Consider the following 16,270-nt stretch of genomic DNA (forward strand, 5'->3'; position numbering starts at 1 on the left):
TGTCTGCACCTTAATGTTTATTGCAGCTCAATTCACAATAGCTAAGGCCTGGAATCAACCTAAATGCCCATCAACAGTAGACTGGATAAAGAAATTATGGGACATTTATATACTCTATAGAATACTATACAGCAGTAAAAAACAATGAAATACGGTCATTTGCAACAAAATGGAGGAATCTGGAAAACATCGTGCTGAGTAAAATAAGCCAGTCCTAAAGGGACAAATATCATATGTTCTCCCTAATTAGTGACAACTAACTGAGCACCAAAAAGGAAACCTGTTGAAGTGGAATGGACACTGTGAGAAACGGTGACTTGATCTGCCCTTGCCCTGACTGTTGATGAACAACTTAATACTTTATCCCTTTTAGTATTTTTTTTTGTTCTACTTAATACTATTGGTTGAATTCTGTAATTAATACACAGTTATTCTTAAGTGTTGAAACTTAACTGAAAAGTGATCCCTGTTTAATATAAGAGTGGGAATAAGAGAGGGAGGAGATGTACAATTTGGGACATGCTCAATCGGACTTGCCCCAAACAGTAGAGTTAGAAACATACCAGGGGATTCCAATTCAATCCCATCAAGGTGGCATGTACCAATGCCATCTCACTATTCCAAGTGATCAATTTCTGTTCACAATTGATCATAATGATAGGACTAAGAGGCAAAGGGATCACATAAACAAGACTAGTGTCTGCTAATACTAACTGATAGAATTAAAAAGGACAGAACAATCCAACATGAGAAGCAGGACTCATAGAATGGCAGATGTCCTAAACAGCACTCTGGCCTCAGAGTCAGCCCTTAAGGTATTCGGATCCGGCTGAACAGCCCCTGAGAGTATTTCAGGCATGGAAAGCCAAGACACTCTGGAAAAAAAAAAAAAAAACACCTAAATGAAAGATTTCTGTGAGTGAGATCCCAGTGGAAAGAATAGGTCATCAAAGAAGGGGGTACCTTTCTCTGAAGGGAGGAGAGAGCTTCCACTTTGACTACGACCTTGTCCAAATATGATCAGAGTCAGCAAACTCAAAAGGCTTCCATAGCCTTGGCAACTCATGACAAGAGCCTAGGGTGATTACTGATGCCATAAACAAGAGTGTCAATTTGTTAAGTCAACAACAGGAGTCACTGTGCACTTACTCCTCATGTAGGATCTCTGTCCTTAATGTGCTGCACATTGTGATTTAATGCTATAACTAGTACTCAAACAGTACTTTACACTTTGTGTTTCTGTGTGGGTGTGAGCTGTTGAAATCTTTACTTAATATATACTAAACTGATCTTCTGTATATAAAGAGAATAGAAAATGAATCTTGATGTGAATGGAAGGGGAGAGAGAGCGGGGGGTGGGAGAGAAGTTATGGGGGGGAGCCATTGTAACCCATAAGCTGTACTTTGGAAATTATATTCATTAAATAAAAGTTAAAAAGAAAAAAGAAAGTAAGTTGAAAGGATTCCGAGGGCTGGCGCTGTGTTGCGGCAGGTAAAGCTGCCGCCTGCAGTGCCAGTATCCCATGTGGACGTCAGTTCAATCCTGGCTGCTCCACTTCCCATCCAGCTCTCTGCTATGGCCTGGGAAAGCTGTAGAAGATGGCCCAAGTCCTTGGGCCCCTGCACCCACGTGGGAGACCCAGAGGGAGCTCCTGGCTCCTGCCTTCAGATCGACCCAGCTCCAGCCATTGCAGCCATCTGGGGAGTGAACCAGCAGATGGAAGATCTCTCTCTCTCTCTCTCTCTCTCTGCCTCTCTATAACCCTGCCTTTCAAATAAATAAATCTTTAAAAAAGAGAAAATATTCGGAAAATAGAATTGCTTCTCTCTTGAACATGTGCAGGCTTTGTTCTTGTCATTATTCCCTAAACACTACAATGCAACAACTATTTACATAGTGCAACTTTTTATTTAAGATTGATTTAAGAGGCAGAATTACAGACAGAGTGAGTGAGTGAGAGACAGAAAGATCTTCCATCCGCTGGTTCACTCCCCAAATGGCCACAACTGCTGGAGCTGTGCTAATCTGAAGCCAGGAGCCAGGAGCTTCTTCCAGGTCTCCCACATAGGTGCAGGGGCCTAAGCACTGGGGCCATCTTCTACTGCTTTTCCAGGCCACAGCTGAGAGTTGGATCCAAAGAGGAGCAGCCGGACACGAACCAGCACCCTTAAGGAATGCTGGCGCCACAGGTGGAGGGTTAACCACAGGCCGCCGCAGTACAGCAGCTTATTTACATAGCGTTTAGGTTGTCCTAGGCACTTCAAGTCATTTAGAGATGATGTAAAATACACAAGAAAGGGGTCAGTGCTGTGTCACAGTGGGTTAGGCCACCACCTGGGATTCCACTGCCATCTCATATGTCAGTTCGAGTCCCGACTGCTCCACTTCCAATCCAGGTCCCTGCTAATGCTCCTGGGAAAGCAGCAGATGGCCCAAGTGCTTGGGCCCCTGCACCCACAAGGGAGACCCAGAAGAAGCTCCTGGCCCCTGGTTCCAAGTTGTTGTGGCCATCTGGGGAGTGAACCAGCAGATGAAGGATCCCTCTCTCTCTGTAACTCTGCCTTTCAAATAAATAGTTTTTTTTTTTTAAATTACATAGGAGGACAAGCACAGAGCTTATGAAAATAGTCATCATTTTATACAAAGGGCTCTAGCTGACATCTGTGGATTTCACTACCCTCACAGGGCCCTGGCATTAGCACGGTCCTCTGTGGACGCCAGAGGTTGTAGGATTGCACTTATTTTTAGCTGGAGATCCAGAGGACGCATCAGCAAGGGCTTCCCAGGCCCTGTTACCTGCGGCTGCCACTGGTGGAGAATGGGCGGGAGGGCTCTGGCCTGTCATCTCCTTTCTGTGTGTTGTTTGGTTATTTTACCTTGGATCGTATTTCCCTTGTATACATTTTCAAAATATTTACTTTATTTATTTGAGAGACAGAGAGAGGGAGCAAGTCATCTTCCATTTACTGGTTCACTCCCCACGTTGGGTGGGTGGCAGGGGCCCGGCCACCTGGGCCATCTTCTGCTGCTTTCCCAGGCGCATGAGCAGGCAGCTGGGTTGGAAGTGGAGACGCCAGGACTCAAACTGGCACTCCCACAGGGGAGGCTGGTGTTGCAAGCAGGGGCTTAAGCTGCTGTGTCACAATGCTGGCCCCGGGTTGATCATTTTTCCCAACGACCATGGGGGACGCTTGCTCTCAGCCACTCAGCATTGGGATTGGCCCTTTCCTCTGTTTGAGGCAGTGCTCACCGCCCCTCTAAGAGCCGACAGCAACAGTCACCGCTGGGCCACGTCCCTTGCAGCCGGGTCACGTGACCGAGTGACTGGCCCAACCTCAGCCGCACAGCCCCAGACTCAGGACCTGAAGGCCGTGCCCACAGGTAGCACAGAGCAGGGAGAGTCGGGGCTGATGAGAGTGGTGTGTGTGTGTGGGGGGGTGGCAGACCCAGCAGGGACCGTGGGTGGCAGTGACCCTCATTCTGGAGGTGTCCAGCACCCACAGGGAAGGCCCACAGTCTGCCCAGCTGTAGCAACCAGGAGCCTTTCACAGGCTTGGCACTGGGATCTGAGCAGCACTGTAGGCCGTGGGGTCTCCAGAGTGCATTCCCTGGGCTTCCAGAGATCCAACGTCACTAATAAACCCCACATCTGCTTACACGGGCTGTGTCTCAGGGCTGGGAGTGTCCCAGCACGGGGTGAAGAGGGTGATGGACGAGGCCAGGAGGAAGGAGGCCCTAGGAAGGGTGATCCGTGAGTCACGTGGTGGACGCGGGAAGTCGCTGAAGGGTCTTCCGCACAGCACGGACCTCCCGCGACTTGTACTCCACGGGCTGAGTTGCAAGAGGCTGGGGGTAGAAGCAGAGAGACTAGGGAGGAGCTACGAAGCCTGGGCGGGGAAGCAGTGGTGAGGCTGGACCCAGACTCAGCGGGGAGGGCTGGTGTCACTCAGGAGGTGGCTCACTGGGTGTTGGGAAAAAGGGAGAAAGGTGGGTCCTGGGAGATCCCCACACTGCTGGCTTGGATATTGGGGTGAGGATGCTGTCCCCAAATGACACAGACCTTGGGGGGTGGTGAGTGCCTGCTGGTGGACAGGCCGGAGGAGGTGTCCAGCAGGCAGCAGAGCAGTCTCTGCCCGGAGCTCGGGAAAGCGCGCGCGGGGGGGGGGGGGGGGGGCGTGTCCTGAGAAATGCTTCACAGACAGCGTGAAGCCTCTGCCAAGGCCCCGCCTGGGGAGGGGGTAGGTAGGTCAGGGGCAGCAGTTTGATTTGTAGTGTTTGCCAGATACCTGTGGTGTAAACACTCCCACCATGGTTGATTCCACTCTGTCAAGGCGATGCCACTCAACAGAGCATGGGTTCAGTTGCATAGTATTTTCATGCTACAAATACCATAAATAAAAACTATCTTAAGGGGGCCAGTGGTGTGGTATAGCAGGTAAGGCTGCCACCTGCAGTGCCGGCATCCCGTATGGGCGCTGGTTCGAGTCCCGGCTGCTCCACTTCCAATCCAGCTCTCTGCTATGGCCCAAGCATTTGGGTCCCTGCACCTATGGGAGAGACTTAAAGAAAGCTCCTGGCTCCTGGCTTCGGATCGGCCCAGCTCCAGCCATTGATGCCATTTGGGGAGTGGACCAGTGGGTGGAAGACCTCTCTCTCTCTCTTTCTCTTTTTGCCTCTGCCACTCTGTAACTCTACCTTTCAAATAAATAAATAATTTTTTAAAAAATCTTATCTTATGAGCACAGACAATAGTAAAACCTTTTTTTTTTTTTGACAGGCAGAGTTAGACAGTGAGAGAGAGAGACAGAGAGAAAGGTCTTCCTTTTTCCATTGGTTCACCCCTGAAATGGCCGCCACAGCTGGCGCACCGCGCTGATCTGAAGCCAGGAGCCAGGTGCTTCTCCTGGTCTCCCATGGGGTGCAGGGCCCAAGCACCTGGGCCATCCTCCACTGCACTCCCGGGCCACAGCAGAGAGCTGGACTGGAAGAGGAGCAACCGGGACAGAATCCGGCACCCCAACCGGGACTAGAACCCGGGGTGCCGGCACTACAGGCGGAGGATTAGCCTAGTGAGCAGAGGTTCTGGCCATAAAACCTGTTTTTAACATGAGTTATGTAAGTTCATATAATATGATTTAAAAAAAAAAAAGTAGTTACAGAGTGAGAGGAGAGACAGAGAGAGATCTTCCATGGGTTGGTTCACTCCCCAAAGGGACACAATGGCCGGGGCTGGGCCAGGGTGAAAGCCAGGAGCCAAGAGTTTCTTCTGGATCTTCCCAGAAGGGGCCCAAGCACTTGAGCCATCTTCTGCTGCTTTCCCAGGCACATTAGCAGAGAGCTGGATCAGAAGTGAAGCAGCTGGGACTCGAACCAGTGCCCATATGGGGATGCCAGCACTGCAGGCAGCAGCTTTACCCACTACACCACAGTGCTGGCCCCCGTAATGATTCTTTATAAAGACTTCAACAATTGGCTCATAAATTCCTGAAACTTTAACATTTGTTCTCATCTTCTATCTGCTGGGTCACTCCCTAAATGCCCACGACAGCAAGGGCTGGGCCAGGCTGAAGCCAAGAACCAGGAACTCCATCTGGGTCTCCCGTGCGTGTGGCAGGGGCCCAAGCACCTGAGCCATCTTCCACTACCTCCCAGGCACATTAGCAGGGAGCTAGATCGGAAGCCTGGAGCAGCTGAGACTCAAATGAGTGCTTCAAGGTGGGATGTGGGCATCCCAAGCAGTGGCTTGGCCTGTTGTGCCACAATGCCCGCCCGAGCGGTAACATTTGCTACCTTTTCCTTCCTCCGTCTGCTGTCCCCAGAAGAAGGGGGCGTGGATATTGGGGAGCCGCTTTCTAGCAGGGCAGATCCATTCCCAGGCCACGCCAGTACCCCACTTAGGGCATAGGCTCGGGCCCCTAGGTCTCTTTCTGTCTGGGCCCTAAGCCTGGGAGTTGGGTCTCCTGCTGGGAAGTGGGTCTTTCCGTTCCCCTCTGCCCTGTGCTCTTCCTACGGCTGTACAGAGAGGACCACTGAAGTTCTGGACCAGGGAAGGCTGCCAGTTCGCAGGGCATGGATTGAGAGTCTATCCCAGCCTGAGCCGAGGGCTCTCTGGTGAGGCTCCCTGGATCCCAGCCCTGCCTGGGTTCTGCAGAAAGCCATTTGCCCCTTTCCAAGTCTGTGCATGGAGCATGTGGTGTGAACTGACAGTCACCAGCGTGCCTGCTGTCCTGAGGCCTGAGGTCAGGGGAAGACAGGCTGGCCGGCTCCCTGCAGGGCACTGGGACAGGTGGCTGATAGCAGAAAGGGAAATAAGTGGGTGACATTTATTGAACACATACTATGTGCCTGGTATTCCATTATATCTAAAACACTAAACCGAATCTCCCAAAGCAGTAACTGTATTCTTTGCGATCAACTTTTTCTGTGTGTCTATGGTGTGCAGGTACCACTCCGGGTCCAGAAGATTCAGCAGAAAACAAGAAACAAAGTCCCTGCTCTTCTAGAACTTGACATTTGAGGAGGACGGGACAATTAACAAGGGGTCTTGTGCCCGGTAAGGTGCTTTAAGCTGTGTGGCTCTCCCAGAATCATCAGTGACCTGCAGCTTGCTAACGCTTCCCACCGTGACCTTGGGGCACTTGCCATGAGTCAGCCGCTGTTCGATGGGGACTTGGCTTGAGTTCCTTACTCCTGGCTTTAGTGGACATAGATGCAAACTTGGTGTCTCTCTCTTCCCTGCCCCCCTCCCCAACTTTGCCTCTCTAAAATTTTACAACATTCCAGCAGGAGCAAGCTTAGGAAGCAAGGGAACAGGCCGTGGGAAGTCCAGAGGCGGGCGGGGGGCTGGCACCCTTGGACATGGCCCTGCAGCTTGGAAGGCCTGAGTGGCCGGAGCAGGGAGAGGGTGAGCAGAGGGAGTGGGGGTTCAGACACCTGTGCTGTGAGCAGAGGAACGAATGCGTGTCCCAGCCCCTGGAGAACCCCTGCGCCTCGGGTCATGCCCGGGAATGGGGTAGGAGAGGGGGCAGCTGAGGCCCGAGATGGTCAGTTTTGTGTATGGGCCTAGCGTGCCTGACCCCCAACGAGCAGAGCGGGAGCCCATCTGACGCTGTCACCCCGCACCCAGCCCAGCCCTGCCCATTCGGCGCTGGCTACGGACAGATTGGCTTTATTCATGGACACGCGGGGGGGCGGCCGGGCCCGCCCGCCCGGGACACGCTCACACAGGGGTAGGGGCGCTCCTGCCACGATCACAACACTCGACGCCCGCGCTCGGGCCGGGCCGGGCCGGCACAGCCTGGCTCCTGGTTTTAGGTTTAAAAAAAAAAGTTCTTGGGAGGAGAGTGGGGTGCTCTGGGGGCTGCCCGGGTTCCCCTGGGGGCGGGGAGGAGCCGTCGCTTTCCGATCTTGGTTTAAAAACACAGAGAACATGCTACATCCGCAGACGCTGGACGGGAGGGGCTACGCTGGGGACGGGGGTGGGGGGGAGAGGGGGCGCGAGGCTCCCAGCCCCGGCCACGTTCGTGCCCCAGGGTTGGACGCGGGCGGGTAGGACAGACAGATGGACAAACACTAACACGGGCTCCGAGGGGGCTGCCTCGGAGCGGAAGGAAGATCTCGTGTTTGCGGGGAAAGGGGCAGAGGGTCAGCCCTGGCTCTGGGGGCGGGGCGGGGGCAAGGGCGGCATTGTGCTGCTGGTGGGCGGCCGTCCTGGGCCCTTACGCCTCTGGCTCATACTCCTGATAGTCCTCCTGCATCAGAGGGAGGGGTGGCGTAGACAAGAGCAACAGGGAGGAGAGGTTGGAGACCAAGCGGCCACCAGCGGCCCCAGGTCCCTGTCCCTCTCCCGGGCAGAAGAGGAGCCTGGAGTCCCCGACAGCCAAGAGAGTCCCAGGCAGGGGAGTCTGGGGCGCTGTCCTCTTATCCATCTGCTCTCCCCTCCCTGCTCCCACCTCCTGGGGCCTGGGTTGGACCAGGGTCCTCCCATCCCACCTGCGGAGGCAGCCGGAAGTCCCACCCAGCCCTGCCGCCCTCACCTGCGGTGGCTCCTCATAACTTTCCCCTTCCGGCTCCATCAGGGGCTCAATCAGCGGCTCCTCAGCGGCTTCCTGGGCCACTTCCTCTGGCTGTGGGGAAGAGAGGGTCAATGCTGGGGAGGGCAGCCGGGATGTTGCCTCCATTCCCACATGGGGAAGCTTTTGGCTGCTTGGAAGTGGAGAGCAGGCTGGGGTGGGTTGGCGGTGCCAGGAGCATGTTTAATCAAGTTGTTTATTTGGAGTGCCTTGGCCATGTGGTGGAGGTGTGAAGGGTGGAAACCCGCCAAATCCGCTGGGAGTGGAGGGGGCAACGGGCTCTCTCTGCCCCTCCCCCCAGCATCTGGCCGCTTCCTGCGCCTCCGCCATTTGGACTGCATGTGGGGACAGCTTGCTCAGTCGCCCTTTTCCCCTGACTCCTGGGAGGCAGGCGCTGTGCTCAGCCTCAGGACCCCAAGGGAGAACCCCGGATGCCCCCTCCAGGGCTGGTGGGAGACGGAGGTTCAGGGACAGGGCTGGGCAGGGGCTCTGAGCCATTCCTCTGCTGCTTCCGCCCATCCCTCCCCCAGGGCCCTGTGTGGCCTGGTTTCTTCGCTGTTGCTATTTTAAGATAAGCTGGGAGCAACAGCTCATAGTGTTGCTTGGATGTGTGAGCTAAGACTCCCCCTCCCCCCTGCGTCTGCTGCCCAGACAGGGACCGGTGTGTGTGTGTGTGTGTGTGTGTGTGTGTGAGAGAGAGAGAGAGAGAGAGAGAGAGAGATGTGGCTGGCCACCTGTAGGTGAGTGCATGTATGTGCACAAACACAGGACTGAGTTAGCTACACACAGACAAAATAACTCCAGGGTCGTGCATGGCTACATGTGGCCAGGCACATGCTTGGGACCTTGGGGGATTGGCACTGAGAAGTTGGTACTCCAGCTGCCCCCAGACCTACCCCAATAATGGTTCCTTCAGAGTACCTGTCCAGGTGGGCCCTGTGGACATTCAGGTTTACAGCTCCTGACCTGGCTCCTTCCCCCTAACTGTAGAGGAGGGTACATCAAGCCCAGGATAGGGAAATATTATTTTGCTCCAAGTCACCCAGAATCTAGGGAAGAATCATGGTGCTAAAAACCCCAGCTTGATGGGGCTGGTGTTGTGGCACAGTGGGTTAAGCCACTGCCTGTGATGCTGGAATCCCATATCAGAATTCCACATCAGAGCAACAGTTCACATCCCTGCAGCTCCACTTCCGATCCAGCTCCCTGCTAACGTGCCTGGGAAAGTAGTGGAAGACGACCCTGCACCCAGATGGGAACTCCAGTCTGGCTTTGGGCTGGACGAGCCCTGGCAATTGTGGCTGACTGGTGAGTAAAGCAAGCATTTGGAGACTTTCTCCCCCCACCCCCGTAAGTTAATAAATAAATCTTTTTTTTTTTTAATCCTAGCATAAGCACATTGATCAACAACAACCTCGCTGTCCAGTGGCAGTAGGATGGGCGTGCAGTGGGAGCCTACACAGTAAGAATGAAGGTGACACTGAGGACGTGGGCAGGGCGGAACCTCGCAAATGTACATGGTGAATGAAAGAAGCAGGTACAGAAGAACATGCACTTTTTGAAGCCCTTCACATGAAGTTAAAAAAACACCCACCTGATTTGTGCGGCTGGAAGTTAGCAAGCAGTTCCCGTAGAGGTGGGGGTGGGGATAGGCAGGGCCAGGACAGAGGGGGAGTGAGGGGGCCGTCTGTGAGGCACCCAGGCCCAGGTGTTAGGAAGGCAGTCCCTCTTTGAGCCATGCACATGAGGCCCCACCCCCACTCTGCCCCGAGTGAGCACCTGGGACACTTGTCTCACCCATGTCCTGGCCATGCTGACAGTAAGGACTGGGAGGGGCCACGAGGTGGCCTCTGGCAGGGGAGGGGGGATGTGCTATGTGTTGGGCTGGCTCCTGGTTCCATGGGGGCTCCCTTGGTGCAAACAAGTGGAGCTGCTGGTTTTCGGCGTAGGCAGGCTGCCCTTCAGTAAAAGTCCCCTTGACCCACCCCAGCCTGGCCACTGGCTAGTCCTCGCATCTCTGATCTCAGCAGCCCCGGGTGGGAAATATGGGGAGAGCTGTCTGCTCGCTAGGCCTGCGGTGCAGATGCCACCATCGTGTTTGGGAAGGGAGCAGAGACTCAGAAATGATGACCGTGGACTTGCCTGCCTTCCCTCTGTTGTTTGAACTCCCTTGAGAGAGCAGCCTTGGGGGCATGGGCAAGGAGGCAGGAGCTCAGAGAGCCTGCAGGCGGATACCTGAGGCTTGCTGTGTGCCTGGGCACCCCAGCTGTCAGCACAGGACCTGGCCCTGTGTCAGCACCAGGATCTCAGGCAAATCATTTTAGCTCTGCGAGCCTCAGTTCCTTCAGCTGCGAAATGGGCTAGGTATGGTGCCTTCCTCCTGGGGACGTGGCGCACCTTCAAGGAAAGAAGACCCAGGCATCCCACAGCGGAAGGAACCAACTGTGCAAGATGTCTGGAGTGGAGGGGGGGAGTGGAGGCTCCCTCAGCCCTACCTACATGCGTGTGCTGAATGCGTGGTGCTGATCACCCAAACCAAACGTTGACAAAATCGCCCCTCCCTGCATGGAGGCAGAGTCTGCTCGTGTCCACGGGCAGGCACTGAGCACCCACTGCGGAAGGGCTGTACGCACGTGGGCAGGTCACGGCACACTTCCCCACACACCTGCACTCACGGGACCCCCTGGGGACAGATGTGAGCTGCTGGCGCAATCCCACCGCCACACTCTTGCTGCGCTCTATCATGATCCTCACGGCGGCGTGCTCCCCGGAACTGCACGGGGAGCATCCCCAGGGGACTTCTTGTTGGAAGTGCAGATTCTCGGGCTTCGCCTGAGACCCACTGACTCAGAAGCCGGAGGAGAGGAGCCTGGTGCGTGTGAGTGCCTGTGTGTATGCGTTTGTGTGTGTGCATGTGTGTGTGTGTGTGTCTTTTCCCTTGGTGATTCTGATGTACGCGCTGGGTTGGAGGGCTTCTGATTACTTTATCTCCAATCTGCACAAGAGCCCCACTGCATTCCTCTTCCATCATGAGGCTCAGAGCCAGGGTGGGGTGCCCCACCCCCACCCCAACCCCTGCCCAGGGTACACAGCCAGGAAGTGGTGGAGCTGGGATCCACACCCAGCTCTGTGGGGCTCTAAGAGCTCACAGCTCTTACCCCGCAGGGTGTCCTGAGAGGGACCTCTGTGTGCACAGAGCAGCCACCACCACCGCTTGGGGAGACACGCCCGCACTACCGCATGACACAGAGATCACCCCCACCTCACCATGGTTCACACCTGCCTCAGAGCCTTCGTACTTGCTATTCCCACCACCTGAAATGCACTTCCCACACATTTGCTCACGGCTGCTTCTCTCTCATCCCTCAGGCTTCAGCTCAAATATCACCTCCCCAGAGAAGCCCTTCTAGCTACAGTAGCCTGCTCACTGCTGGACTGTCGCGTCCGCTTGTTGTCGTTTCTTCCCTGTCTGAAACCATCTTGTACATTCGCTTCCTTTTCACTGTGTTCGCCTAGTACCCTGTCAGCTGCATGCAGGTGGGACCCGCCCACTGCCGTACCGCTAGAACTGTTCTCTGGCGTGGACACTTGTCAAGCAGAAAGAAATGAGTGGACACCAGGCGGCACATGCAGATGTCGCCAGATGTGGTACGGGCCCCGCTGGCCAGCAGGATGCCCAGAGACAGCCAGATGGGGTCCCGGTCACTGGGAGACTGCACATGCACGCATCTACCTCACTATGGGCAAAGTCTCCCATGCAGCAGTTTGGAGCAGGAGGCCAGGTTGTTGGTGCTGCAGGCTGGCAGGCACTGGGAGAGTGGGGGCAGCAGGGGCCGGCTTGCTTGGTGGCCTGGGGTGTGTGTGTGTGTGTGTGTGTGTGTATCCTGAGGATCTCTTACCTTCAGATCAGTAGGAAACTCTTCCCTCTTCACCAGCCCTGTGGCAGCTGCGATGTTCCCAGCCCCAGAGAACACAGCTCCTCCCAGATGTGACGCCTGCTCCTTGGTTTTCTCAGCCACTAGAGCAGGGAGGGGGTTGGGGGAGGGGTTTGGGGGCCAGGGTAGAGGAGGCATAGATGCCCCTGCCCCTGCTGTCTGGTGTCCTAGGGTCTGCCCTCCCCCCCAGGGAGCACCCAAGAAGTCTTGGGACCTCACCCTCCCTTTCCCAGCCCTGCCCTCTGGATCTCAGCAGACCACAGGGCCCAGGGTGGGGGAGGGGGTGGGGCTGGGGCGGGGCTGGTACCTGAGGCCACACCTTGTACCACCCCTTCTCGGGTCTTGCTTCCTGCAGGGAGAAAAAAGGAACACAGGTAAGAGTGCTGAACGGAGGGGCACAGTGCTACAGAGTGGGCATCGGGCGGCTGCCGTCCCAGCCACCCTGCTGACCCCCTTTCTTCTCAGCATGCCAGTGCCCACGTGTCCTGCCTCAGGCCTTCCACTGAGGGCCAGCACTGTGCAGAACTCCTGGCCTGCCCCCAGCCCTGGGATCTGGGTTCTGCCCTTGGGATCTGCTGTTATTGTTCCTGTGTCACACGTGGCCCTCGGAAGCTTGGGGAGGGCCCCAGTTAGTGAGTGGCTGCACGGGCACTCAAGGGACCTCCAAGTTCCAGCTCCCGCTCATTCTGTGAGTGTGCAGCCCAGGATGGGGGGGGGGTCAGGGAGGAGGCAGGCAAGGGATGGAGCTGAGGGGCCACCAAGCTACGCATCACACAGTGCAAGGCTGCCCATGTGCCCCCTCCTCTCACTCCACTATCTCCAAAGTCTCTTCCCCATAAGGGGCAAACCCTTCCTCTGGCCAAAGTGGGGTGTCTTAGGTACAGGGTGGGTCTAGGGGGGCGTGCAGATGGGACTGGCATCCCAGCCTCAGCTGGCAGCAACCTGGTGACATCAAATGTGGGAAAGGCAAGAGCACCTGATGTGGGGCGAGGGGTGGAGCCCTCGGAGGAGTGGGGAGCCTGCTCTCCCTACTACAGTCCGTAGGTCTGGACACTGGCACCTGCACAGGCTGAAGCCCATGCCAGCAATAGCGTAGAGGCAGAGAGAGGCGACGGCAACACCTCCCACCCCATTCTTTCCTCCTGCAAACAGCTACTGGCGCTTGCTGTGTGTCAGGCCCTGCGCTCATGGCTCACGGTCTGAAGGGGGCAGGAGAAGGGCAGAGTCACACCCTAGACCTCAGGTCCCAGGGAGAGCACCCCCAGCCTCCCGGGGTTTGTGAGTGCGGCGGGGACATCTCTCCCTTGAGAAGGAGCAGGTGGTTGTTTGGACAGGAGACTCAGGAGGGTGTTCCAGGCTCAGGGAGCCAGGCAGGCAGGCAGGCACAGCGACTTGTGTTTTCAGAGCCATGTGCTAGGAGCCATGGGTCTGTGAGAAAGGCAGCTGGGAGCATAGACCAGGGCAGGACCAGGGAAGGCATCGAGTACCAGACTACAGGGAGCTGAGGCTTTAATACGTAGGGACTGGGAGAAGACACCAGGGCTCCTGGGCAGGGGGAGAAGCAGGAGGTGCCAATCTAAGGGGAGTGGCAGGAAGACCTGGAGAGGCTGAGACATTTAGCAGAGTGGCAGGGTCAGGGTGGCAGGAGTAAAGGGGCAGGAGGCCAGAGCTGGGGTCAGGCAGACGTAGGCTCAGGCATTCTGCTGGTGCTACTGCCCTCACCCCAGCCACCCTCAGCCAGCGGCTGTGCGGCCCCTAGTGGGTTCTGTCCCTGGAAGCCTGAATGAAATCTGATCACAGCAGCCCCTCACTGACATCAATGTCCTAGAAGAGCCTCCTAGTGAATTGGCTGTTGCCCATTTGCGTCATCCAATTGTCTACGGCTACCTCCTGCTCTCCGGTGGCTGTCCAGCCCACCGCGGGGCCTTTGCACCTGCCTTTTCTGCCTTCTCCCACCTGCTACCTTGTTGTTCAGGGTTCAGCTCCAAAGCCAGCTCCTCAGGCAGCCCCTTTTTCAACCTTGCCCCAGAGTGGTCCCCACCCCTGCCTGCCACCCCTTGTCAGTTCTCGCTATTGAAGTGCTCTCTGCCACCTTCTCTGGAGGGCAGGTGCCTTTGTCCCTGGCCAACTGATTCAGCCCCAGCATTCACACAATGCCTGGCACATAGTAGGGACAACCCAAATCTGCCACGACCTTGGGCAAGGTGTCCAGCCCTACTGGAGCCCGCACAGGAGATAATTATGCTTGCTGCACCTGGGCGAGCCCTGAGTCACTGAATGGGTCTCCAGCCTTCCCTCCCTTTATGTAAATGACCCTGCAGTCTCAGTCTCCTTTCTCGCTCAGGGTGGGAGATTTTAACCAACCCAGCCTCCTAAATCCTGGCACCAGCTGGCAGCTGCGAGGAGGGTGGATGTGGGGAGAGCTGGCCACAGCAGAACCACAGGCACTGGGAAGCAGGGGCGCCCGGAGAGAAACTCAGTCCTGGAGGGAGCTGGGGAGGAGGGCAGGAGGGAGCCCCAGGAATTCAAGAGGATGGGCCAGGGAGGTAGGGGCGGGACTTCCGAGTCTCTACAATCCGGTGGAAACCTCCACCTTCAGGTTTCACCCAGCTGTGTGACCTTGGGCAAGGTAGTGAGAGCCCAGTTTCCCCATCTGTGGAATGGGCTGACAGCATGACTTGAGGCAGTGGGCACTGCGACCTATCACTCTACTTCCCTCAGAGACAGGGCTCCAGGCTGGAAAGGAGGCCATGGGCTCCGACCCCACCCTCAGCAATACCCACTCCGTCCCTGCCCGCCTGTCTGCCTGCCATGTCCCCAGTGACCCCTGCTGACCAAGCCCTATCTGCTGACTCATATCCCACTCCCTGTGAGGACCCCCAGCCCACACCCTCGGAACGCGCTCCCGGAGCCCTGCCCCCGGCCCACCGACGTAGAGGACGCCCTCCTTGGTCTTCTCCGCCGCCTCGGTGACCCCCTGCTTGGTTTTCTCAGCAGCAGCCACAACGCCCTCCTTGGCCATGGACAGGCCCTTCATGAACACGTCCATCCTGGAGCCTGAGGAGGGCGAACACTCGGGCACCGGGGCGCTCACCCCAGCCTCTCCCGAGGGACCGGGCGCCCGCTCCTCTCCCTCCCCGAGGCCAGCAGTCCCCTCCCACGCCACCCCTCTCCCCAGTACGAGGCCTCAGGGCCGCGACGAATCCTGGCGTCCTTGAAACCCAGGGACGCGGGAGGGGCCCCCGCCTCGGTTATCCGGAGCCCTGCAACCTGCAGCCCCGCGGAACCGGAGTGCCCGGCTCGGCGCGAAGACTGTGCACACGCGCCCGTCCCACAGCCATGCACACAAACACACCACGGACACGCTCACGTGCACAGAGAGGCCACTCAGGCGTCCACACGCGCACGGACGCCCCCCACACACGGGCACGGACGCACGTCCACACGGCCGCACAAGCAGGTGCAAACCCCGGGGGGCAGTCACACATCCCAGGGGTTCACCCTGACGCGCAGTCCTCAGTTGGCTGCCTAACTCCTTCCCGCCCTCTTCCTCATCCCGTCGCGGTCCCCCCCGGCCTCCCCATCCCCTTCTCCATCCTCAGCGCCCGGCGGGCGCGCGGCCGCCTCACCTGGATGCGGGGCCGGGGCTGGCGGCGGAGCGGCGGCTGCGGCTGGCGGACGCGGGGGCTCGGTGAAGCCGGGCCGGGCGGGCTCAGAGTCGTTGGGCAATCAGGCCGTGTCCAGGCGCTCGGGTCGCGGGGCCCTGAGCTGGGGCGCAGCAATGCGCGGACCTCGGTGCGTCGCCGGCCACCGCTCGCCGCTGGCGCCCTGCTCGCTCGCGCGCTGCGCTCGGCTGTTCTCGGGCTCCGGCTCGCGCGCTGCGGCAGCTCTGAGCTCAGCGCCCCCCCTGGCGGCTGCGCCGCCCCCTCGGCCTGACTGACAGGGGGCGGGGAGGGTGACATCTCCGCGGAGCCCGGGAGCCTCCAGGGGCGGCTCCGACGCGCCGCTAGGGACCGAGGGGCGCGCGGAGGCGGTGGCGGGTGGGGGAGCGGGGAAGCTGCGGCGTGCTCAGAGCGGGGAGGCAATACTGCGGCTGGCTTGGGAGTTGTGCGGGGTGCCGGGCTCAGCGGTGCTTTGAGGGACCTTGAGCTGCCTTGCTAAGCTTTGCCCGAATGTTCTTCAGTTTTCTCTTTTGAAAAACGCGGACAGTTGAGTGGGTATTGAGCACTTGGCAGGTGGCTGGAGACGGTGGAAGCCAAAGA

At 57.4% G+C, this 16,270-nt stretch overlaps 1 protein-coding gene across 2 annotated transcripts; it reads right to left on the reverse strand.

Moving 5' to 3' along the window:
- LOC149126169 (beta-synuclein) lies at positions 1-15,890 on the reverse strand. 2 transcript variants are annotated; one of them, XM_089335101.1, is made up of 6 exons: positions 15,638-15,777; positions 14,937-15,065; positions 12,316-12,357; positions 11,973-12,091; positions 8,038-8,127; positions 1-875 (listed from the first exon to the last, which is right to left on the reverse strand). In XM_089335101.1, exons 2-6 carry the CDS (start codon positions 15,055-15,057, stop codon positions 852-854), a joined length of 396 nt encoding a protein of 131 aa, XP_089191227.1. In that variant the 5' UTR covers positions 15,058-15,065; positions 15,638-15,777; the 3' UTR covers positions 1-851. The 2 variants fall into 2 exon arrangements, with proteins under 2 accessions (XP_089191227.1, XP_089191226.1); XM_089335100.1 differs by lacking the exon at positions 1-875 and adding an exon at positions 7,154-7,752 and having other exon boundaries at positions 15,638-15,890.
- Positions 15,891-16,270: the final 380 nt, after the last annotated feature.

The sequence above is a fragment of the Oryctolagus cuniculus genome, chromosome 6, assembly GCF_051225735.1.
Source record: "Oryctolagus cuniculus isolate XC-2025 breed Fujian yellow rabbit chromosome 6, ASM5122573v1, whole genome shotgun sequence".
In the NCBI taxonomy this organism is placed as follows: Eukaryota; Metazoa; Chordata; class Mammalia; order Lagomorpha; family Leporidae; genus Oryctolagus; species Oryctolagus cuniculus.

Coding starts and splice junctions, on each gene's coding strand:
- LOC149126169 (XM_089335100.1), bottom strand. CDS start 15,057: ATGGACGTGTTCATGAAGGGCCTGTCCATGGCCAAGGAGGGCGTTGTG. Junction 12,358..14,936: donor GGAGGGCGTCCTCTACGTCG/GTGGGCCGGGGG, acceptor TTCTCCCTGCAG/GAAGCAAGACCCGAGAAGGG. Junction 7,753..8,037: donor GTTATGAGGAGCCACCGCAG/GTGAGGGCGGCA, acceptor CCTCTGATGCAG/GAGGACTATCAGGAGTATGA.